The sequence below is a fragment of the Octodon degus genome, unplaced genomic scaffold, assembly GCF_000260255.1.
Source record: "Octodon degus isolate 3935 unplaced genomic scaffold, OctDeg1.0 scaffold00119, whole genome shotgun sequence".
Classification (NCBI taxonomy): domain Eukaryota; kingdom Metazoa; phylum Chordata; class Mammalia; order Rodentia; family Octodontidae; genus Octodon; species Octodon degus.
In genome coordinates, this window is record NW_004524695.1 from 398,165 (window position 1) to 422,441 (window position 24,277).

General features: G+C 44.8%; 1 protein-coding gene and 2 non-coding genes across 4 annotated transcripts; 1 reads left to right on the forward strand and 2 right to left on the reverse strand.

Moving 5' to 3' along the window:
- Positions 1-1,023: 1,023 nt before the first annotated feature.
- On the forward strand, positions 1,024-1,097 carry Trnat-agu. Its single transcript has one exon. It is a non-coding gene; the product is annotated as a tRNA-Thr (tRNA).
- A 2,276-nt stretch (positions 1,098-3,373) lies between these two features.
- Positions 3,374-3,456, reverse strand: Trnal-cag. The gene has a single exon. It is a non-coding gene; the product is annotated as a tRNA-Leu (tRNA).
- Positions 3,457-10,244: 6,788 nt separating this feature from the next.
- On the reverse strand, positions 10,245-17,153 carry LOC101566076 (butyrophilin subfamily 1 member A1). Of its 2 annotated transcripts, XM_023699983.1 has the most exons (8): positions 17,098-17,153; positions 16,522-16,621; positions 15,969-16,316; positions 13,135-13,416; positions 12,096-12,245; positions 11,597-11,617; positions 11,482-11,508; positions 10,245-11,000 (listed from the first exon to the last, which is right to left on the reverse strand). In XM_023699983.1, exons 2-8 carry the CDS (start codon positions 16,589-16,591, stop codon positions 10,327-10,329), a joined length of 1,572 nt encoding a protein of 523 aa, XP_023555751.1. In that variant the 5' UTR covers positions 16,592-16,621; positions 17,098-17,153; the 3' UTR covers positions 10,245-10,326. The 2 variants fall into 2 exon arrangements, with proteins under 2 accessions (XP_023555751.1, XP_023555752.1); XM_023699984.1 differs by lacking the exon at positions 13,135-13,416.
- Between the last annotated feature and the right edge of the window lie 7,124 nt (positions 17,154-24,277).

Genomic DNA, 24,277 nt, shown 5'->3' on the forward strand with positions numbered 1-24,277 from the left:
TTGCCCACACAAGGAGTTTGTATTTGCACTTCTTGTTATTTGAGACATTTCCAAAGATCGGTCTCAGGTCCTCTAAGTTCGGATGAAAGGTTTATCTTTCAAAAAATAACTTTCAGAAGGATTTTTTTTTTTTTTTTTTTGCCTGAACATGAACTCAGGGCATTTCTGGTTTGGCTGGAGTATCTGGGATCGAACCAGTGGAAATTGAGCCTCACTGCTTTTTTAAGCCGGCACTTAAACAACTGAGCTAATGGGCGGGACCCCCAAAACTTTCAGATATTGATACAGTTTAGAAATACTTATGTGTTGGTTTTGGTACAATCACCAGGAGGACAGACCTCAAAATAGCCAATCATAATTACAGAGGTCACTTGGGAAGTTGTTTTCAGACTTCATACTGTTCAGAGTTTCAGTAAACATTCTTGTTCAAATTGTACTCCTGGTGACAGACTTATTACACAGAAATAGATGAGGTGGGAACAAGTAGGGGCACATAAACCCCTATGACCATATAGAAATTTTCGTGAATGCGCTCCATGTGACAACTTATCGAATCTGAGAGTTTGGGCACAAACTCATTTGTATGTATAGTTACAGGGGGAGATCTTCATCTTTCTCCAAGATTAAAGTGTTAATTATTAAAAAAAAAATAGTCTTGAATTTTTAAGCCACGACTCTGGAATTCCATTAGTTAATCTGACAAGCAAAAAGCTTGTAAACTAGTGAAAACTAATTTTTCTGAAAGAAACGTGCTAAGGAGTGACTGGAATCTTAAATTGGCTTGCTCCCTGGGAGCCCGGTTCTTGGTGCTACGAGTGCTCTGGCGGGAACGCGTTGCACGACACCAGGAGTGTGTTCCTGTGAGCCCTCAACCCGCTTCCCCGGGGCGCCCAGCTGGTGCTTTGACCGCGGTGGAATGCGCCACAGATAACTGCTCTTCATTAACAGAACTCGACACAATAGACGCAACAAAAGCAAAGATCATTCCTTTTCCCTATCGATTTGAACCCCAGTCAGTGTGCGGGCTCCGTGGCTTAGCTGGTTAAAGCGCCTGTCTAGTAAACAGGAGATCCTGGGTTCGAATCCCAGCGGGGCCTTTTTGTGGTTTTCCCGTGTGCAGTAACAGGGTTCATCGGTATGTACCGTTTCAGGTAATTTTCATCCATTAGGCTTCCCCAAGGTTTTTTAAATACAGATCAAAGTTTTGGCTCTCTCCCTTGTTTACAAAAAGGAAACAAATATAAATTTGTTTCTCCTTCTGAAGAATGAAGTTCTGTATTTCTTGGTTTTCTTACATTTTTATTCCACATGTAAGCTTTTGGGTAAATACCAAAGCAAGTAGGGAAAGCAGGAAGTTAACTCACCAAATTTTAAGCTACGAGCAACACCATAAAAAGATCATTCTACTGTCTTTCCTAGGGAATTCCCAAAGGATGCACTCTCACTCTGCAGACAATGTGTGTTTGGAAAGGCCCGTCTGAAAGGATTGGTAAGTCTGCTGCAGAGAATGCTGGGGCACCTCTGACACTTCACTGCAGCCCGCAAAAGCCAAGCATGTAACACAGTGTTTGTAGAGAGTAGAGTTTAATGTAATTAGTTACAAGCTTCTTTTTTCACTAATATTTTTCTCTTGTGATGGTGAAATCCAGTTTTCTAGGCTTAGAAGACCAATCACCCCAAAACAAGTACACAGGTTGGGTCACTGGGCCAGTCATTCACACTAGACCACCCCTGCAGTCACAAAAGCTGCCTCTTCTTGCCTTCCTGCCCCATCAGGGTTGTACGAGTGATAGCCTTGTCCATACCCATTTAAAGTAGACTCAGAGGCCATGGAGACGATGCGCTTAGGGCCAACAATGCTGCAGAAGCTGTCTGGCTGCCGAGCACTTATGCTGCCTTGTCCTTCAGACTAAGATTTTCCTCTTCTTGGACCTTTCCACTATGACCTTAAAACTAGCTTTACACAGTAACTGCTGCCACTTGCTGACCACAGCTGTCAGCTCCATCAAGCACCATAAAGTTCAATGAACTTTCTTTGTAATAATTTGTATAGTTTTTCTCTGTCCTTAGCCTCCCCATACACACGATTTCCTGCGCTCTCCAGAGACACCAGAAGCCACCCTGTCTTGTCCTGTCCTGAGTTGCATCTGACTTAACTTGAAAGAAAAACTCCTCTTTTGTAGATTCTTCTATTTTGTCTGGCGCCTTTCCTAGCATGCCCCAACCAAGTGGCACTCACCAGACTGAGTGGTCTCTTCCGCATGGCTAGCGGTACTGCCTATTCAAGCAATAGAAGATTCCAGGTGTATCACTGTCTCTCCCAAAAGGGCGTAGATCTTCTGAAGCTCTATATATGGATAAATCATGGATTGGGTTTGTGTGTAAAAGTAGAAAGGGTTGCCAATCAAATGCTTGTTGATTCAGGCATTGGCTATTTGTTGAGGATCTCTTATATGAAAGGCATCTTGTTTGTTGCCTGTAGGTTCCAAGTTCTATGCTGGAGGTTGGGGGGAGGCTCAGACACACAATTCAGTGGCCAGTGGGATGTACAGCACTGAAGAACCAAGGGGCTGTGAACCATAGTGGAACCTTAAATCCAGATTGAGTGGAAGTGGAAGGATGTGAAGACAACTTCCTGAAGGAAGCAGTGCCCAAACTGGGCCAGAAATGGAAATTAATGGACAGCCAGACCCCAAGCCGTGCGAGTCTTTCTGCCTGAGTGCCAGCCTCACAGTGCAACTCCTTAGAAGCTGTACCTGGCTAGAACCCTGACAGGTGGCAAAGGGACAAGCCAGGTCTGGAAGTCCTCCTGGGGGAGTAGGGGGCCTCATGCCACAGACCCTTCTGCAGCCCTCAAAAGTATCAGCTCAGATGTGCACAAAACAGCTCAAACCTTGGGCACCAAAGGAACAAAGGAAAACCAAAAGGAGATCTATAATATGATGTGAATTAAAAACACGAGCACCCAAACCAACAACAGTTGTTCCACAAAAGCATAGAAAAGGAATGGCCTTTCCAGGGAAGACTCCTGGGCACTGTGTTTGGGTGGGACTAGGGCTGGGGTTGGGTTGAAGAGCTCAGGAAAGAGAATAAGAAAGAAATCTGTAAATAAAATAAAGCGAAAGAGACGTCTGTGGACATCAGTGATGCCAAGGGTGAATGAACTGAGGCGTTATCACTCAATCTCCATGTGAAAGACAGCTAAGGACTAGAGATAGAACAGACAGGATGCTGTTAAAATGGACTACTATAGCTGTCTTTATGTGTTTTGAGCAGAGAGCTTCCATTCCGGAAGTAAATAAACATCTCCTTGGCCATTTAAGGAAAATGCTATGTACTTGTTGGTGGCTAGCAGGTCGTAGAAAAACTACACTGTCAGGAGTGGGATTCGAACCCACGCCTCCAGGGGAGACTGCGACCTGAACGCAGCGCCTTAGACCGCTCGGCCATCCTGACGTTGTAGCTATGTGTTTTGCCCAGAGCTTACATCTGTTCGTTTCACAAATGCTACTCTACTTAGCTTTCTTTTTCTCAAGATTGATTTGCGAGCTCACTGGTCAAAGTTGAACCGCCGCCCTTCAGACACCCAGATTGTATAGAAAGCCGCACGCGTAGAACCAGCACTGCTGGCCCACTCCAGCAAGCCAGAGTCCACTCGGTGGCGGCGCCAGGGAGATCGGGTGCACCCAGTGGGGATCTCGCACTGTGACGGAAACTGAGAAAGTGAAACCAAGTGCAGTAATTTGTGTACCCACTGTGCCCGGGGACCCCTGACAGCAAGCCTGCGCCGACCTGTGCTTCTACTATCAACCTGGTGGGTAGGGCTCATAACAACGTGCTGTGTGCGGTACTTGGAAGTTTCTAAGCGAGCAGATTTTAAATGTACTCACCACCACCAAGAACAAATGAAGGGTGTGAGCTAATAGATGCAGTAACTAACTTGTGCTAGCCTTTCCACCATAGATCCATGTATCAAAACATCTTTTGTGGAGCATAAATATATATAATCCTTGTCAACTTTAAATACAGAGGTTTTGCTAAGTACGTGCTTAACAAGACCTCCACCTGATTCTAGAATGTGTTTTGAGAACTGGTTTAAAAGGCAATGGTCTTATAATTCATTTATTTGGGAGTGGTTTTCTTTTCTGGTTTGGAATTTTTTTTCTTTTTCTTTTTCTTTCTTTCTTTTCTTTTCTTTCTTTTCTTTTCTTTTTTTTTTAGACAAAGTGTCATTCATAAGAGCCGGCCAGGCTGGAACTGCACCATCTATTCTCCTGCCTCGGCTTCCCCAGTACTGGGATTACAGGCGTGCAGTTTACCCTGTAATTCTTTACAGAGAAACTGCCCTGGCTAGCACGAAGTGAGGCATGAGAGCTTATGCTATTTACAGTCCCCTAGCACAATGGTTCTCTCGGATTTTCAAATATGCCTTCTCCCCATCCCAGATCAACTAAACCAGTTCTTGGAGTGCCACCCTGCAATTGTGGTTTAAGTGGACTGTGCTAGCTCCAGGTGACTCTGAGGCTCATGCAGGTTTAAGATCATTGTTTCAAGATATAGCTTTAGAAAGTTTGAGTCTTTCAAGAATGAGGTAAAGCCAAATTAAAAAAATAAAAATGTTGCCGTGCCGGCCCCGTCCCCAGGGCTCACTGAGGCGGTGTGCGCCTATAATCCCAGCTCTTGGGAGGCTGTAAACAGGTGGATCACTACGAGTCCAGTCTAGTAGTGAGACCTTGAACACCCTGTAGATCCTTTCCTAAAAAAAAAAAGTGTTTAAGCCTCTGTGGTGCAGGGTTCCCGCCCAAAGTATCTGTAAAACACGGAGCAGAGCAGGGAAAAGCACAGCTTGCACCTTGCAGAAAACCAGAGACCAAGCAGGGAAAGGCGGGAGCGAGGCAGAGCTGGCCACCACCAGGGAGGTGGCCCCGTGCACGCGGAACAGAATCCACCTCTCCAGGAAGATGAGATGAAATCAGTCTACGTGGAACCAGGTCCAGTTACTGGAGTGAATACCAGGAAGAGCTTGTATGTATTTCATGGAAGTAAATACCATTTCAAGCACACAAGAGCCTTTCTGGACTCCAGGCTCTCAGCAACAACTAAGCCCATTGTAGTCCATGACCACAAACAAACCAGCCCCAGGTGCTTCCTCTGCAAAATAGAAGTAATAGTTCCTTGTAGGCTATGTTTTAGGAAAATAAGATAATACATGGCAGGGTCTTAACCCTGGATGCAAGTTACTTTTGTCGAGTGTTTTTGTAGTGAGGAACAGATCACAACACAGCCCACTGACTGTTGAACCAATCTCAGTGCCATCTCTGAGAGCATCCTTGAAAACAGAGGACAGAATCATCCCAGAGCTAAAAGTCACCAAGGTGCTGACAGCAAGGTCGCTGGGATTTCAGGCCTTATTCTCCCACAAGGCCTGGGATGCAGCCCTTGCATCCCACCACAGCGCATGTCCACTGAAGACACAGCGACGTGCCAGTCGGTGGTGCAGGTGTGGTGGGCTGCAGTAACCAAGGCAGGCAGAAGCACCACACAAGAGGGCTCTGCTTGAAGCTCGGGAGGGGCGTGGAGGTGGGCCCTCTGGGCAAGCAGGACATCCGCCAGTCCCTAGGCCCCCAGGGGACTGCCAGCTCACCAGGGCCAAGTCCGAGTGTCTGCTGAAAGGAACATAGGGGTCGCGCACGGAATCTTAGTCCTGGGGGATTCTAGGCTGAGGCAGGGGGATCAGTGCGAGTTTGAAGAAAGCCTGGGCCACAAGTGAGCTCCAGGTTAGTCTGAACTGCAAGGCGAAACTCTGTCTCAGAAAGACAGAAAAAGCAAACAAACACACGAGAGAGAGAGAGAGAGAGAGAGAGAGAGAGAGAGAGAGAGAGAGAGAGGAAAAAGAAAGAAAAAAAGCCAAAAGCCAAAAGCCTGTTTTTCATAATTAAAAATATGGAAAGCAAAGCCGAATAAAATGCAGGGTAAATAAGACACATTAGCAAATTTTTTGAGGATCAAGCATAGGGTCTTCAGACTAAGTTACATCCCCAGCCCATTTTTAAAAAATTTCCTTATTTAAGTGTTCACGTCAGCAGCAGACATACTAAAATAATAGATAAATAAATAAATCCTCATTCATTCATTCATTTATCTTGAGATAGTCTTGCCAAGTCAGTGAATTGTCCAGGAGGGGCTCAAATGCCTGCCTCAGCCTCTCGGAGAGCTGGGATCACAGCGCGTCTTCACACCTGGCTTAACAAGTATCTTTAAAGGGGACCGTTGCATTTATTTTGGCCTAGCAAATGGCTCTGTAGCTCACAGGGACACCTTCTCAGTGTCTCTTCCGGCTGCTGCTCTCAGTGGCCCGTGCCAGTCGCCTGGTGCCCTGTAGTAAGCTACGATGCTCAGTCTCTCACCCAGAGGTCTGTCATGGGTGGCAATGAGGAGGCCACAGGAGCTCTCTGCTGCTGGAGGAAGGGCAGAAGCCAGGCTGCAGGGCTTGTCAAGGCCAGACGGTGTCAGCAGAGTCTCAGTTTTTGTCCTGGCTGTAGTGGGAGCCCACTGAGAGCTGTTTATAGTCAGATAAATCTCATTATGTTGCCTAGGTTGGCCCTGAATTGCAGGTCTCAAGCGATCCTCCTGCCTCAGCCTCCAGAGGAGCAGGAACTACAAGAGTGTGCAACCATGCCCAACAGAGGAAAAATTCCATTTCATTTGATTTCTTTCTCTTCTTTCCTTCCTTTTTTTTTGGGGGGGGGGTGAGGGTGTTGTAGGCAGCCGAGTTAGATAGAAATATTAGAGGCAGTCAGACAGGTTCAGGCCCTCGAAGGAGAGAACAAAGACCAGACACCTTACAACTGTGGGAGGGACAGATGCTCCTGCTCTGAGCCAGACCTGAAGACCAAATATGTGCTAACCTCCCTAAAGATTAGCATCCTCGGATTGATCATTACCCTGAGAAAGCCAAAAAGAATCCTTATCTGATGGCTCCTGTTTTACATTCATGCCCCTTTGCTACATGACTCCCTTCCCCATTTGGTCCCGGACTTAATCAATTTTACCTGAGCAATGGTGCTTGTAATCTCATAGTGTAATCTCAATGGTGCTTGTAGTCTTGGTTGACCATAGTTTTGTCCCACCCCACATCCACCTATGCGAGTTCCCATTTTCTCCACCTTAGCCCCACATGATTTTACACTATAAAAGTCGAAGAGACAGCCTCCTCGGGGGAACAACCTGCTGCAGGGGGTCGGGGGGCTTCCTGTCCCTCTCTTGGACAGGAGCTTTCTTTCCCTCAATAAATATATTCTGCTCATAACCTCCGTTTGTTCCTAAAATTCATTCTTTGGTTTTAAAGAACATGAACTCGTACAGGTTGGAAGATCTTTTTTCCCTATGTCGTTTGGAGGTTCCCTATATCATTTGGAGACTGGGATCAAACTTGTGACCTTCTTGAGTGAGGTGTTTGTTTTTTGTTTTTTGGTTTTTTTTTTAATAAGAAGAGAGGAAACCCAGATGTTGGTCTTGGTCCTATTTGGATGATGAGATTTTGGGTCATCTTTACTTTTTAAAATAAACTTTTATGTGTTTTCTGGAAAATGAGTGCTTTTCATTTTAAAGACTTAAATGAGAGACAGAGTACATGTATAAGTAGCTGCAGATGGTCTGTTAGAGACTGTGCTCTGAGGGTGGAGATCGGAGGTGATACCAGGTCACTGGACCCCCAGGATGATGGATGAGATGCCCTAAGAGACAGAAGTGGGGGGCCTGCTGGTGACTGAGGAGAGAGACCACTGTTTTTCTCTTTCTCGCAATGTCTGTACTCGCTCACCTCGCAGAGACTCTGCTAAACACGCAACTGCTGAGTCAGCACTAGGGAGAGTAAAGTTAAGTCGGCTGTGTTCATCTTGGTGGCACTGTACTTTCAGTCTCATGTTCGGTGGTATAGTAGAAGGGGTTTTATTTCTGGTTGAAAAAGAAAATAAAAAAAAAAGAAAGAAAGAAAAAGAAAATCAAACATTAGCAAACACCTCAGTTATTTGTGGCAGCGGAAGAGGCCTTCTTGGAGCTCCCGAAATTACACTACCACTGGCTTTGCTTCCAGTGAGCAGGGCAGGCCTTGACAAGGCCACATGCCCTGTCTTTTCAGGCAATTTTCAAACAAACTAGACTGTCAGAGGCCTTTCCTCCTGGCACAGCTCTGGCAGCTGGTGCCAGCTGGGCAGGGAACCCCTGGAGGGCTCTTAGTGCCACCCGGTAAGCGCTTCCTGGGGCTGGTCAGGCAGAGAATGTGGAATTCCCTGAGACCCACGCCAGGCCAGGCTGACTATTTCCTTGAGGATCACGGAAAAAAGGAAGCTCTCTAGAGAGCTGGTAGGCCTAGGAGGACTTCTTTTTCTTTAATTCAAGTAGGATTCTGGTGGCAGGTGTCTATTCTGGGAGGTTTAGCAGGTACATTGTAGGTTCTACCTTCTACCACAAGCCAATAATGCAACTGCCTGAGAAAAGTGAACAGCATTTGGTTGTTTTTAGTTTCTTCCCCTTTCCCCACCTAAAACTGGGGGTTGATTCCAGGGCCTTTGCGCTGAGCCACATACCTTTTTTTCTTATATCTTTCATTTTACAGTTTTTTATTTTCACACAAGGCCTTGCTAAATTGTTAAATTATCCAGTCTAGGCTCAAAATTATGACCCTCCCACCGCAGCCTCCCACAGTGCTGGGATTATAGATCTGTGCCACCTTGCCAGGCCAAATAAACATCACTAGGTACTTTGTATACTTTATTTAGAACAGGAAGGCTGCATATGTTGCCAAACTGCCAGCACCTCTAAGCAGGAATTCAGGTTAGTTGGTTTGCTTGTTGTTTTAAACAAGTATGACCAATAAAGATCTTTTCCTCCTGGAAGAGTGCTATTCATTTAAAAAGGCAGCTTCTCTTTCCACCCGGAAGGGTCAGTTGTCTTTATAGTAGTAGAAATGGAATCACCACCCAAACAGACTGATGGCAGGAAGCTACAGGTACTGTGGCCCTTCTACATCCTCTGTGCCCATCTGGCCCGTGGGGCACTCTGTCTTGCGACAGTCACTGCTCAGCCTGCTGCATTCCCAGGCATGGCTCTTTCCTATGTTCTCTTTTATTTTGGTTTCACTTGTTGGTAACAGAAAGGAAAGCTCAGAGGCGTTTACAGGCAAGCAGACTGATTTATTAGAAAAAAAAAAAAAACAAAACCATGGAGAATAGCCATTCTAGGAGCTGGAAAGATGTGGTGGAACTGGAAGGCCTGAGCCTGGGCACAGATGCAATCTCTTGGCAGGAGACTCTGGGTGTTTACAGGAAAGGGCTGGGGGACAAATGCAAAGGGGCATGATGATCCAGCTGAGCTGAGCTCAATGTGGCTGCACTGGGGGCCCCAAAGAGTATCATGGAAAAGTGGGATAGGGAGGCAGTGAATGGGGGCTCTTTGTGAAAATGAGAGTGGGGCAGGTGAAGGAGTGCGTGAGACATTTGAATATTGGGACAGGGGAGAGGGAGCCTGAGTCTGAGATCAAGATGGGGGATAAGGTGATAACCATAGCAGAAAGCTAGATGAGAAAAATCCCACAGCATGAGTTCAGCTTGAGCTCCAGGGAAGGAAGACGCAGCAGGATCCAGCCAGAGAGCAGGCCTGAGGCCTGGTTGTGCACACTACCCACTAGTTTTAGGCATGATTCTTTCCTTCCTAGAGTCGCTCAACCTCTAGCCCTGCTCATTTCAGTTTTCTATTCACTCATTCGGCTGTGCAGCAGTTGGGTCAATCTCTGTCCTACAGGACTCGGCTTCGAAGGTCCCCAAGGCTCTATGGGCAGGCTAGGTGCACGAACATGCCTGTGCTCACTTTATTCACCTCCATCCTGATGTATCCTCTAGGTTCCTTCATGGTATTTTAACATAACATCTTCCTCTCCTGGCACCTTTTGGGTTTCCTGTATGCCTAAAACTGTTACTCCGCTGCCCCTATTCTATCAAGCCTTTTCTGCCACAGCCCATGCCAACCTAATGCCATCTCTAACCCTCAGCTGTCCTTTGAGCTTGCTCCGTGTTTTTCCCTGAAGGTTCTGGTCTTAAGGGATAAGAGTGCTGGAAGCAGTTTAGGAATCACTCCTCCATCCCCCAAACATCGGCACAGAAGCTGGTTGCGAAGGGCCTACTCCCTGCACTCTAGCAGTGGCAGCGCCACCTTCCTGAGGACAGTTAAGCAAGACCTATGGGGTTGGGGGGATGCTGGCCACTATAGTCTCAAAGGGCAATGGAAGAGAGGGTGAGAACAAAGGCAGGCCGTCAGCTGGGATTCTCCTTAAGCAACCCTTTGGCTGGACTGCAGAGGGATTAGTTTGGAGTGGAGAGTGTCTGCATCCCCAGAGGCAGGTTCTTCCCTGGTGGGGGACAATGGGATGTCCTTAGAGAGGGCTTGGGCATCAGCAATGACTGTGACCTCCTCAGGCCCATTGGCAACAGAGCAGATGGTCAAGGGCTTTTTACCACATGACCAGAGGCAAAAGAAGGGCCTGAGGGGGCCAGAGAAAGAGACATCGGGGAAAGTATAGATATGAGAGCCGTTGGACATGTTGTAGAAGGAGATGTCTCCGGAGTCATAGTCCAGGAAAATACCAACCCGACGAGGGGATCCTGCTAATGGGAGAGGGGTCCGGAGTGGGGTGAGAGCCCAGTATCCATTTCCATACAACTCCACAGCCCAGAACCCATTCTCAGGAGTCAGGGGGTCAAACCCTTTCTTTATCACATTCTCCCTGCACACCCCAACTGCCCAGTCAGTCCTGTCTCCCACCTCTACTTCCCAGTAGTGTCTTCCAGAGGTGAAGGCCTCCCGGCCTAACACACAAGGCCAAGAGTCAAATCTCTCTGCTTTTTCAGGTAGTTTCTGACGCGAATCTTCCAGTCGTACAGATTTTGAATCCGCATACAGAAAGAGATGAGGGTGGGCAGTGTCTGGATCCAGAGTCACATTCACTGGAGATGGACACAAAGAGTGATCACCTTGGGTTCAGGAGGGTACGGGACCTGTCTTTCCTTCTGCATAAAGCAGAAATCTAAGAGTGGACACAGGCCCTGCGGGAAGAGCAGCTTGCCCTTTCCACAGTCTTCAATCCCTGCAGTTCTTCCTCATCAGCAGCCACAGGTGATACAGAAGCGGCCAGTCCCTAATGGGACCGTGACAGACGGGGCTCATCTCCTAACATCTCTCAGGGTCTCTCTAGGAGCCTCCAGGGAGAGTTGAGGCCATCTGCCCATCACCTCTCCCTGTCCTGTGCTCCTCACTAAAGTGCTTTAGTGTTTCTGTGCCCAAGTCTCACAGGCCTGTGAAGGCAGAGGTGGCCGTGGGGGTGAGGGTGGGGTGGGGGGATGGCGGTGGGGGTGAGGATGAGGGTAGGGATGGGGTGGGGGTGGAGTGGAAAGGCTGCAGAGGCTTTGGACATTCAGACCTACTGACCTGCATGCAATGAAGCCTTTTTTGATTCTGCAATGAAAGAGAGAGTGTGTTAGAGATAGATTGTAAAATAAAAGAGACAACTTTGCAGATCAAATAATGACAAGACAGAACTTACTGAGTTCTTCCAGGAGTTTCTCTGGAAAACAAACAAAATTACCTCAGTGGCTTTTTATAATGGACCCGAGGGAGGGGATGAGATTAGAGTAGGAAACTCATAAAGGAGGAGTTCATGACCACCTGATTACTGAAACCAGGAAATCAAGAACAGGATTTGTTTTATTTTCTAAGAAATATTCAGGAAGTTCCTCCTGGCTGAGGATGGGGTGAGGATCAGATCTTTAGTAGATCTTTTGCTGCTGAGAACTTGAGTCAGAAGTGGGGGAAGGGCTTGAGGGTAGACAGGAAGTAAATCCTGGGTCTAAAGCACTTTGCCTCTGCTTGGGCCCTAAACCTCTCTTGTCCCTATGTAGCATCTGATTTTAGAAGCCTCATGGCTGTCTTTTAAGAGTCAGAACTCTAGAAACAGAGATCTCCCTGCTGGGACACACTAAGGGGCACAGACCCAGCCTCCCCTGACACTTCTGCCAGGTGTCCTTGTGCATGCTGTCACTTACCTTTGGAGCTGAAGTCACTTTTCTTCTCTCTGAATCTGTCCTTGTATAGTCTCCAGATGAAAACTATGGACCCAATGGTGAGCAGTCCCAAGACCATTAGGACGACAGCCACAGCCACCTGCCAGGGAGTCAGCCTCGGGAGGTCGGGAGCTAAAGACAAAGTCCCCATGAAGGGCATGGCTTGGTAAACTCAGAGAACACCCAGCTTCTCTCCTGACACCTGGAGACAATACAACTTCCATCCCTTGCATGGCAAAAAGTCATCCCTATAATGCCAAGAAAGTTTTAAAGAAATATTTGACTTTGGGAAAGAGCAGAAAAAGAGAAAAGTGAAGAAAGGGGCATGTTTGGAAATGGGGCATATAAAATAAAGGCCATAAAGGACCGAGTCATGCCATCACAGGTGCCCCCTCTTGATGACCACTGCAGAATGGGAGCCCAAGGGTTGAGGGAGATGGTTAAGGAAGAGGAAACATCACCTGCGTGTACTAGCAAGGGACTTGCTGACTCAAAACTAGGGACAGGCTCTTATCTAAACCACAGGCCTCATCTAAGGAATGAGAGGGTTTGCTGTCTTGAGGGCCATGGAGACTTAGACCCAGGTCTACATGGGAGAAGGAGGCCAGGATGGTAATTGTCTTCTTGCTTATTCAGAGAAAGAAGCACCTAGATCAAGAAGGATCTCAATACAGAGCTTCTCTACTTCAGATTTCACATAAATTTCTAGCTTTTAGTTTAGGCTTTGAGAATCTTTTTTATTTCTTTTTGATGGTGGTGGTGGTAGTGGTATGGCTGCTGGGGAATCTAACCCAGGCCAGGCAGGCCTGGCATGTGCTAGGCAAGCACTCTTCCACTGAGCTATACACCCAGCCTGAGAGTCTTTATCCTTCTAAGGGGGTTGGGGGGGGCCTTCAAGTCAGCAGACAAGTGCTTAGACAAGAAAAGTAGACAACTCCATCATGAAGTCACTTTGGACAGGTGTCCAGCTGCTGTGGTCCTGAAGTTTCAGCAACATGCGAAGCAGCCCTGTCCCACTGACCTGCCACAGAAATCCCTACTTTCTTCTGCTGGCCAAGGAGCAGGTTGCGGACACAGCACGACACATTCTCCACAGAGGTGTCCCTGATGATCACGGAAGCTGCCACGGTGAAGAGACCCTCCTGGTCAGGACTCTTGGACTCAGACATGGACAGAAACTTCTCCCCTGTGGGAGTTCTCCACCACACCTGGGGCTCTGGGTACCACCCCACAGAGGTGCACTCCAGCCGGATCTCGCCGCTTTCTAAAACTTCCATGCTGATGTGAGGGTCAGAGCCCAGGGCTGTGGAGAGAGATGGCCCTAATCTTTCAATGGCTACTTTCCCAGAATCCTTATAACGAGGGAGTGGGGATGGAAAAGTGGACTTGGATTGGGAGAGACTCCTTTCTATATTCCATTACACAAGGAAACCAAGTAAGTTTCAGTGAAAGGATTTTCGTGTACCTTATCAGAGAGCGTTGCCTTGCTGGGATCAGCCTTCACAAGGGCCCTTGTTGAATCAGTAAGAACAGCAACATAATGATTGAGGGGCAGGTTAAGGGTTCTGGGTTGCATAAAGAAGGATACACCTGAGACTTTCTAGGAAAATGGATGCACCTGAGTCCATACTCTTAAGTGAAATGAATCAGACACACGTGCAAATTCGGCATTGTTTCTCTGATGTGAGAAACCAAAAGTGTAAATTAGGACCAAAATGCATAATAGGTATTGTGAACTAGGAAGAAAATGTTCAAATGGGGAGGGGAACTAGTGACGGGAGCAGGAAAGGAAGGGGCAAGGAAAAAAGAATTAGAAAAGAAGGAAAACATGGAAACAAAGCTTTTGTAAATAGAGAGGAAAGGAGGGGTTAAGGGGAGGGGAGGGGAGTGGGGAAAAAAGTTATGTACAATGTGATCATTACTTACATCAGTAATTTACCAATAAAATCTAATTTTAAAAAAGAGCAAAAGACATAGAAAAGAAAAGGGGGAGTCCTAGTCTGGGAGCTCCAGAAAGAGCTGTGGTTGAATGTGTATTACAAGGTGGCTTTGGGCAGAACTGGGATTAGAATATTAAAGATGGATGGAGACTTATTCTTGAGAAAAAGGAGGGCTGAAAGTTCTTTTCCCTGAAGTTGATGCTAATTTAAGTTTCCTCCTCTCATAATGTTGACTTGGGAATTTTCTTAAATGGTTTCAACCTCATCTTCCCTCGTACAGTTAATTATGCCCTAACTAAAGGCAACCTAAAGCTGTTTTTCCTGTCTGAATGTAATTGCTTTTTTTTTTTTTTTGGTACCGGAGATTGAACTCAGGACCTTACACTTGCCAGGCAGGCACTTTGCAATTCTTTTTTTAAAAATAATTTTATTGAGAAAGAAGTAGCAATGAGACAGGCTGAAAACAGATTAGTAGGACAGTTACAATAATTATTATGATGCATATTGTTGCAATTCTTTCAGTAAAAAATTTATAATTACAAAATTGTGGGAAACACGGAATTGTAGAGAAAAGCCCACAAATACGTGTCTACAATTATCTATATTCCAAGTTTATATAGATAAATGAGAATGCATATTTTCATGAAAAGGGCTACATTTTCATTAGGTTCTCAAACGTGTCTGTGACTCATAAAAGGTAACAACAGTTTTATTCTATCAAATATCTAGAATTTTATAGTCAATCTTTTTTTTTTTTTTCTTTTAAATGTATTTGGTTGTTACAGGGTCTCACTACATAGCTCTGACTGGCGTGCATCCTCCTGCTTTCAGCCTCCCCACTCTGCCCACCCAGACTCTGGCCAGCTCAGCCCACCCTAGGGGCATGTGGTGCAGGGTGATCAAACCACGGTCCCTGTGCTTGCCTAAACTTGCCTAAGCAGGCACTTTTGTCCGCTGAGCTATCTTGCCAGCCCTTTATAGTTAATCTTTACATTTTAAACTACTTTTCCCTAAAAAACAAGAGTTATATATGATACATTAAATATGGTATATATGTATATTTTAAATTGTAAGTTAGTCTAAGACACAGTAGCTTATACATATAAGCAACGTGAAAATCTCTTTCCTGTCAGTGATAGGATATTTCCTCTATAAAATTAATTATATGGATGCTGTTATCAATGGCTATGTAATATTCTCTTATATTAATACATCTTATATCAATACAATATTTATTTCTTGTATGTATAAAAATGCATTCAGAATGGACAAGGCAGTTTTTTGTGTATGTCTAACTTTATTTCATTCTTGCAAAATCTTGCTGGAGAAATGTTTCTCGGTTATAGCTCAGCAGATTGGATTTATGCCAGTGACCACTTAAGTGTGAAAGTCAAACCTCAACTTGTACTTTCTTCCAGAATGCTAATCATTTTCCAGGTTTCTCTCTAGGTTTTGTTTTGAATCAAGAAAATAATCAAACGAGTATACTTTCTAGGTGAATCAAGAATGTTAGCAAACGGCTGTGCTCTCTCTGGTCTTAGGAAATCGGTCCTTTGAGACTAAGCCATAAAGTAACCTTAAATTGCGAGAGGCGTGCAGCACAGCCTCAGTAGTGAAGAGACAGAACTTAAGTGTTGAATTCTGGGAACTGAATGAATACATTAAGATGTATTGATATAAGAGAATATTACATAGCCATTGATAACAGCATCCATATAATTAATTTTATAGGGGAAATATCCTATCACTGACAGGAAAGAGATTTTCACGTTGCTTTTTCCCTTGTCCTCTCAAACCTTCCTGCCTATCTTGAGCCTAAAAGGGATCCTGTGGGTGGATTTTAATGGTTTCAAAGCAACCTATACAGTCAGCTTGGGACCTCTAGGAGAACGTGAAAGCCTTCCAGCCTCCTCACCTGCCACTCGGAGGCGCACAGTGGCCTCCCCGGAGCTCGCGGCGTCCCGGAAGAAGCACCTGTAGTCGCCGTCGTCCGCTGTACGGACTTTGTGCAACCGCGCGGCAGCGAGCCCCTCCGCGATGCCATCGGCCACCAGCGTCACGCGCCCGCGGAACTCGGGCGCCGGGTCTCGCGCGCGCCCCTGCGGGTCCCGATGTAGTAGCATGGGCTGCGAGGGCGCCTCTCGGAACCAGCCCAGCTCCATGTGCGCAGCGCTCACGTTGGGCGACAAACGGCAGGGCAGCTCCGCATCGTTCCCAGTCGCGACCAGCACAGGCTCGGTGGGCCCAATCACGTCGAAGCGAGCTGGGGGACGGGCCGAGGACGTGTGAGGGCCGGCACAAGCCAGGCTCCCGCCGGCCTTGGTCCCTCTCTGAGACCTTTCCGGTACAACCCCAGGGACCCTCGCGACCCCTACTGGAGGGCACCAGCGGGAACACAACGGGGTCATTTGCTTTTATCGGAACCTTTCCATCTTACAGGACAAGGGCAGCGCAAGAAGGCTACTGACCTGCGCGCAGTGCGTGCAGCTGCAGGAGCGCGAGTGCGACCAGGCACGCGGTGAGCCCGGGCGCCACCATCTCTGAGCTCGCAGGCGCCCGAGCTTCGGCCTGGGGGAGAACGGCAGGAAGCTAGAGAGGCTGGGGGGCTCTGCACCACCGCTCCCCGACCTCCACCAGGCCTCTGCATTAACAGCTTACGCCCCTCGGTGCCCCATTTCCGGAGGACTCTTAGTCCGTGCCCCAGGCTGTTCGGACACCCGCTGAGCAACCAGGTACCTCTACCGTCCCACAGGGACTTTGCAGCACAGCGTAGTGAGGCATAGCGCCTATTAGTGCGCTGCATATAAATGCACGAATCATGTGGCCACTGCGCTAAATTTTAAAAAAGCTATGACAGGATAATGTATTTGCTTTTAGAAACGATAATAAAGGTAAGGCCAGAGAGGCGGAAAGGGACACAAGGGAAATGAAATCGAGAAAAGAGAAAAAGGTGTAGAAGGGGTGTTGAAGAGAGTTGAAGAGTTTGAAGAATAGAGGACCCAAGAAGGAGACCAGAGAGATGAAGGGTGGCAGCACCTACTGACCTCGAGGGTCTGGTCGTGGAGGAAAAGACACCAGGACGGTCTGCCACAGAGTGAAAAGCAGGTTGTGGCCCCTGGGGCAAAAGTTAGAAGCCTGCAGCAGAAGGAAAGGGGAAGTGCTCGCCTGAAAGCCTGCCTCCAGGGCCTGATGCACTCCCTTTAGGGAAAAAATGAAAAGCTTCCTAGAGAGATAGAGAGCTCGGGAGTAGTGGGCTAGATAAAGAGGGACAGAAGGGAAAAGGAACAGAGCCAGGGAAAAAACTACAGAGAAATACGAGGACTTCAGCCAAATAATCACCTCTCCAAGCCTTAGTTCTCTTATTTTAGAAATCAAAACAGGTTTGCCCCCTCTAATCCCAGCACTCTGGATGGCTGAGGCAGGAGGACCTCAGGCTGGAGGCCAGCCTAAGTAATTTAAGAATTTAACAGCCAGTTTGGTGGCCCACAACTGTAATCCCAGCACTCGGTAGGCTGAGGGAGGAGGATTGTTATGAGTTCAAGAGCAAACCAGTGTTGGCTACAAAGTGAGCACAAGGTTGGCCTGAACTGCATAGGGAGACCCTGCCTCAAAAAAGCAAACAAACAAACAATGAAAAAAAAAAAATTAGCCCAATCTTGACCCAAAGTAAAAAGTACTGGGAAATGTAGCTCAGCACAAAAGTCCTGAGTTCAGTCTCCGGTATCAAAAAGGTGGCAGGGTGGTGGTGGGGGCGGTTAATGATCCCTCTTGGGGGCTGAAGCAGGGCCTAGGCCAGTCTGGGCTACAGAGTTCAAGTCCAGCCTGTAGAGAACTGGCCTATAGAAGAAGATTATCTCAAAACAAGCAAATAAAAACAAACAAAAGCATAATCCTCACACCCTAGTTTTGATCCCCAGTATTGCTACAATATCTCCAACAAAAACAAAGGAATAATGTCACTAGGTCCTGGGGATGTCACTGGGGATGTGTTGGGAGGATTAAATTAGATAAGCAGGTAAAATGCTTACCACATACCAGGGGCCCAGAAAAAAAGTAAGTTGCTATTTTATTATTACTGTATTTGTGAGGGTTGAAAAATAAAGGTCAGAGAGTACACAGCAGCCAACTCTTTCTCACCTTACCACCCTTTTGTCCCAGGGAGGACACTGGGGGTGGCTTACATCCTTGAAGAAGGTGGGGGAAGGCACCAGGTCAAGAGGAGAGACTCAGTTCCCAGGGCCCAGCACTGCCTCCCTAAGGACATCTCTGTACAAAGATTCCCCATCCCCCTCAGGCGCTGTAGATAGAGCCCAGGGCTTGGGGTGATAGGCAAGGGCTTTACCACTGAGCTACAGCTACAGCCCAGAATGGGTCTACCCCAAGGATGGTTCTCTCAGGGAAACTCATAGGGCCAGAATTTTTTATTTTTTTTTTAATGCTTACGTACATCACAGAAACAATAAGGCTTTCTTGTCCTGGATGATTACATAATTGCCAAAATTGTAAGACAGTTTGTTCTTTTTTTTCTGTTATAAATAATGCACATTATATGTAAGTTTTTGCTCCTGATTAACTGCCTGATAAATTTTCAGAAATAGAGCCATCAAGACACAAGGTAACTTACTGTCAATGTCCCTTTGTGAAACATGAACCCATCACACTGTCCACTCCAGCATCCTGCCCACCTGCCTCCTGCTGAGTCCTTCTTGCAACTCTGGGCTACTTTCAGAAAACTATCATCACTATGGGAATGTGTAGAATTTATCAAATTACTACTACAGTATTTTGCTATGTTTTATATGACAATGAAGCTGGCCATTTTTCATGTATTAATTGAATAATATATTCTAGAAATGAGCTCCAGGCTGGTCGCCCACTGTGTTCAAGACTGGTCCTGATGTCCTCTCTTAGCAATCTATACAAATTCTTTAGAAATTAAAAATAACAGATCTGCTTTATATTTATGACAAAGGTCCTCCCCAGCTTTGTAATGTGCTTTTTTTTATAATTTTTTTGAGAAATAAATATGAATGAGATAGTTTCACAGCTGATTAATAGGACAGTTTTGATAATCAATACAATGTACATTGTTATCTTCTTAGTGGTTATCCATAGTACAAGAAGCAGACAGGATATCCTATCAAAACACTATTAATACACCTCTTTCTTATCATTGAATTAAGCAAAAGTAGCTGTATATTTATCCTAACTATTTTGTATATATAAATACAAAATGATCTTTCCTTTGTATCCTTTTTTTATTGTCTGTCAGAGGTGGGTATTGTATTGGCATCTAAATACTATAGGTGTTTGAATTCAGCTAAACAATCTAACACTGTCTAGTAGTCTATAATATTAGTGGGTTATCCTCAGAAGTTATTGACTTGAGCCTTTTACAACTCATCGTATTAATATGGCTTTACTTTATATACCTCGTTTTTATACTTTTCTGCTGGATGGTTAAGACCAAGATAAAGCAAGACCTATATAACAAGAAATGTAACTTTTGTATGTGATAAGGTCAGACAAGTACCCTCAGGATTTATCCTGTAGCCCTATACCGCACTCTGTAGATCTTTTGTCAGTGTCAGCCATGAGGATGAGTCATGGCCATTGCTTGACCAATTTGCTCTCTGTGAAAGCCTGAGAAAATGTTTTTTCTCTCCATGTGACTCCCCAGGTACACTATACATCATCGATCACATTCCTCTGTGGCTCCAAAATCTTCTTGATCAGAAAATTTGGAGCACAACTGAGTTACATGTTGTTACAGTACAGGTTCTCCTATGTCTCCTGTCTTCACTGACCTTGAAAGGCTAGGACTAAAATATTGGCTGACCTTGCAGCCCTTCCTTTTCTCCAAGCTTGAACTGCTAACTTAGGTTGTTAACCCTCCAGAAGAGAAGCTAATTATTAACCTGTAATATATGCAGTTCGGTTTACCCTATCTGTCTAAATATCAAACATTTTTGGTATATCATGGAACAGGTATTTTCCATCAAAATATATATATATATAATTTATTTATTTATTTTTTAATGTAGTTGATACATGGTCTCACTACGCGCCACCACGCCCAGTCTTGGTGGCCGGCTTGGCACAGGAACGGCATGTGGTACCTGGGATCAAACCTGGGTCCTTGAGCTTGCCTAGCCAGGCACTTAAACCACTGAGCTATCTCCATAGCCCTCCATCAAATATTGATATGTTGAACTTTAAGACCTTACAGAATATGAAGGAAAAATAATTTTATAAAAGAAGAAATAAACATTTACATATTTTTATAAAGAAATTTAGAAACCTAACCATATACAGAATTGTAACAGAACAGACCTATGACATTTTTTTCTTGTGTCTTTTTTTTTTTTTTCCAGTTTTGTAATGTGCTTTTTAATAAGATTGTGACAATGACCTACTAGACTGCCAGGAAAATGATTGGTCCAAACATAAATCTCACCTTGTCACTTTTCACCTAAAAAAAATCCCTGAATATGAGTGTCCTTCAGAGATGCCATGTTTATTTTATTCATGCTTGAGAAAATATAAACCATTATAAAAACTGTTACCTTTAATTCGGACTCCTGCATCATCACTATTGGTTAATTTGTTTTAAGAACAATTTATAGAATTAATTTAAACCAGGCCTGGTGACACACATCTGTAATCTCGGCACCTTGGAAGTTGAGGAAGGAGGATCACTTTGAGTTCAAGGCCAGCTTTGGCCTAGGCTACATAGTGAGCTCAAGGCCAGTACGAACTACACAGTGAGACCCTGTCTCAAACAAAGCAAAATTGATTTAACTATCCTAGCCTGGCTTATCACACTAAGGAATGGTTAAAAATATTAGTAGTTATCTTATTTTTTTACAGTGTAACAAAATGTATTTTCATAAGTAATTATGGGTCAGTAATACTTAAAATACAGTACTTCAAAGCATTTTGCATAGATAATTTATGGATTGTACTTATTGAATAATCAAATCTAATTGTTTAACAAAGACTTTGAGAACTTTGAGTCTAGTGTTCAAAAGTAAAGAACCAAAGTATTAAATGAATCATTTTATGGCACAAGACACTATCTATGCAAACAAGTAGATTTTTGTGCTAGACGAATGGAAAAAAAAGTTAAGCTAAGCCAAAAATTCAAAGACTAGTAATTCAGAAATAGCTGGTCAACTGAGGCTGATAGAGGCCTTTGTATATCAGATTTACTTTTATAAAAATATTCCCCAGTGTGGTGGCACGTGCTTATAATCCCAACTCTTGTGAGACTATAAACGGGATCACTATAAATCCAATCTAGTAGTGAGACCCTGAACACCCTGTAAAGCCTTCCCTAAAAAATTAAAAAAAAATTCCAAACATAGTATATTTATTCTTTAGCAAAACTTCTTCCCTTTGATAACTGAAAACATTATTTTTTCATCAGCCTTGTGAAAAATACCTGTTAATTTCTTAAAGTACTGATGCAACCCTTCAGAGGCTGATTCGGCTACATTTTATTGTAGTTTTTTTTTCCCTCAATGAACCTAAGGCCCATAACTGAAGATACTGAAACAATGCTAAGATAAATATTGGTCTTAGATTTTATTCATGAACAAACTGCTGTGTTCTGGGGGAGTGTCCTCCCAAAGCACAGCTGCCTTCGCATTCCGGAGTCAAGCTGTGGACAATGTAGAGATGCAGAGCTTAGACACTGTAGTGGCAGCTGGGCATTCTTGACTGGCTGTCACTTTCTGTTCCCCTAGTTTGGCTTCCCTCCAAAGCAGGACCTGAGATAAAGATTTGGGTTCAAGTAACTTATTTGGGATGTGGGTCTAGAAAACACTGGGGAAATGTGACTGGAAGTACTATAATAAAAGGTGTGTTTTTAAAACAAACAAATCCCCAACTTTGTCTTCCTCAGGACTCTAAGTGATTTGTGGAACTAGAAACTCTTGCTTCAGAATTGTCACTGAGGAGGAACAAAGCTAAAACTCCACCCCCTAAAAGAGATCTGGAAGCAGTCAGTGCTTTGGGAACTGTATACAGGTAAGGGAACGTTAGGGGAGAAGGAGGAATCTAGGGGAGGAGAGGGAAGGAAAGGACAGGGGAGAAAGGAGAAGAGGACAAAGGAAAGGAGAGGGGAGAGGAGAGGAGGACACTTAAAAAGGAGAGAAGGGAAAGGGATAGAGGAGGAGTCAAATGCAGTGAGATTCAGAATATAGAATCTGGATAGAAATGGGGCACTATGGAGAGGTGTCAGGCATGCTCAGAATCCAGCTGGTACCTTGTTTCCAACATCACCTGTCTCTTCATCAGCCCAAGTCCACTTACTCTCCTTACTGTCTTGCCCCCCATGGGACATGGAGAAGGAGCAAAGGGTCAGCCAGTCTTAAAGCCAACTTCCAAAAGAGCTGCTGTCACCCAAGAAAAATGGGATGGTAGCACCTTCTCTCATGTGCATCACTAACAAGCTATCGGAATTTTTCACTTTCACATCCCTGGGGCTTTGAATCCTTGGAAAACAACGCTGGCCATGTGAAGAGCCACTGGTGTGTACACAATGTTGCCTTTCCCATTCCTCAGTAACAGAGGAGTTTTCAAAAGGGTTATTTTTTTCTTTTGGTGGAACCGGGGATTGAACTCAGGCCCTTGCACTTGCCAGGGAAGTGTTTATTCCACTAAGCCATCTCCCCAGCCCCTCCAAAAGTGTTATTAAGGAACAATTGGGAAAAACTCAATTTCCCAAGCCCTTGTATGAGTTTCTTTGGAAACCGGACAAAACCAAGCCAATAATCATTTGAGGTATAGATACGGGAAAGAAGGTGGAACACCTGTATACTATGTACAATAAAACCCCTGTTCCCTTCTGTGAATATCTGATTACTGAAAAATTATCTATAAATCATGACCATGTTTTTGTTTCAGTTTTTGTTCTTAGAAATCTGTGGGAAGTTCCTTTTGGCTTTAGATGGTGAGTGATCTTGCTATACCTGGGAAAAGGAAGTCTGGGGCCAAGATACAACTGGTTCCTTCTGGCTGCTGTCAATGGCCATGCCAAGGCTTGGCAGACACAGCCACCTCCTGTCCAGCCCAGTGTTTATGGTACTTAAGGTTAGGGTACTTGTTATAGAAGCAGGGAGCCCACGTGGTGATGAGATTTAGGCTTGTTTGGGGAGCTGGTCCAAGAAACAAGGGCTCGCTCTGGACGAGTGCTATTGTGAAGAAGGGGAGTAATTTATTTTATATAAATTGATATATATATATTTTATTTTATTTTATTTTATTTTATTTTATTTTATTTTATTTTATTTTATTTTATTTTATTTTATTTTATTTTATTTTATTTTATTTTTTGAGGCAGGATCTCATTGCATAGTCCAGGGTGGCCTTGAACTCCCAGCAATCCTCCTGCCTCTGTCCCCCAAATCCTGGGATTATAGGCATATGCTACCATGCCTAACAGTTGATCCAGTACTTAATTTTTTTTTTTTTTCAGCAGAACCAGGGATTGAACTCAGGCTCTTGTGCTTGCCAGACAAGTGCTTATTCTACTGAGCCATCTCCCCATTCCTCCAGTACTTTTATTAGAAAATGGGAAGAACAGAGTGGGCTAAAGCTGTAATTGGCGAAGACACAGCTGTTTTTCTGGAAGCTCCATGTGATGTCAGTGAAAGGCCACTTTGTGCCTTGTAGTATTCCTGTTTTTGATAGCTGATGCCTGCCAGGACTGCTTTGTTTTTAGCCACTGTCAGTGTTCCCTCTGAGATCTAAAGGTCTTCAGAGTTTACTGTGCCTTCCTTAGTGTCCCTTCCAATTTTAAAAAGCTACATAAATATATAATCACATTTCCAGATTCTATATTTTTAGATTTAGATGACTTTTGATTGGAAGTCACCCTAAAGGGTATGAACCCAGGCATGTCTAAAATTTAAATCCTCATAAGGCAAAAATACTCCCACCAAGAAGTGGAAAAAGTGCAACATGGCAGGAATCAAGTTCCCATCACCCCTGCGGCTCACTGACTCTGTCTGACACCTTCTGAAGCCTCCACCCAATCTTCAAGGTAAAGAGGATCATAAAAGAAAGTGCTGCCCTTGGACTTGTTGCTTCCCAAGAGAACCCAAAATAGAATATTCCCAATGATTGAAAATATAATCTAGTGTCTTTATTTTTGCCATGGGTTACACTGTTTGTGGTAAATTGGAATTAACTTGATAGGATTCCAATAACATAACTCTG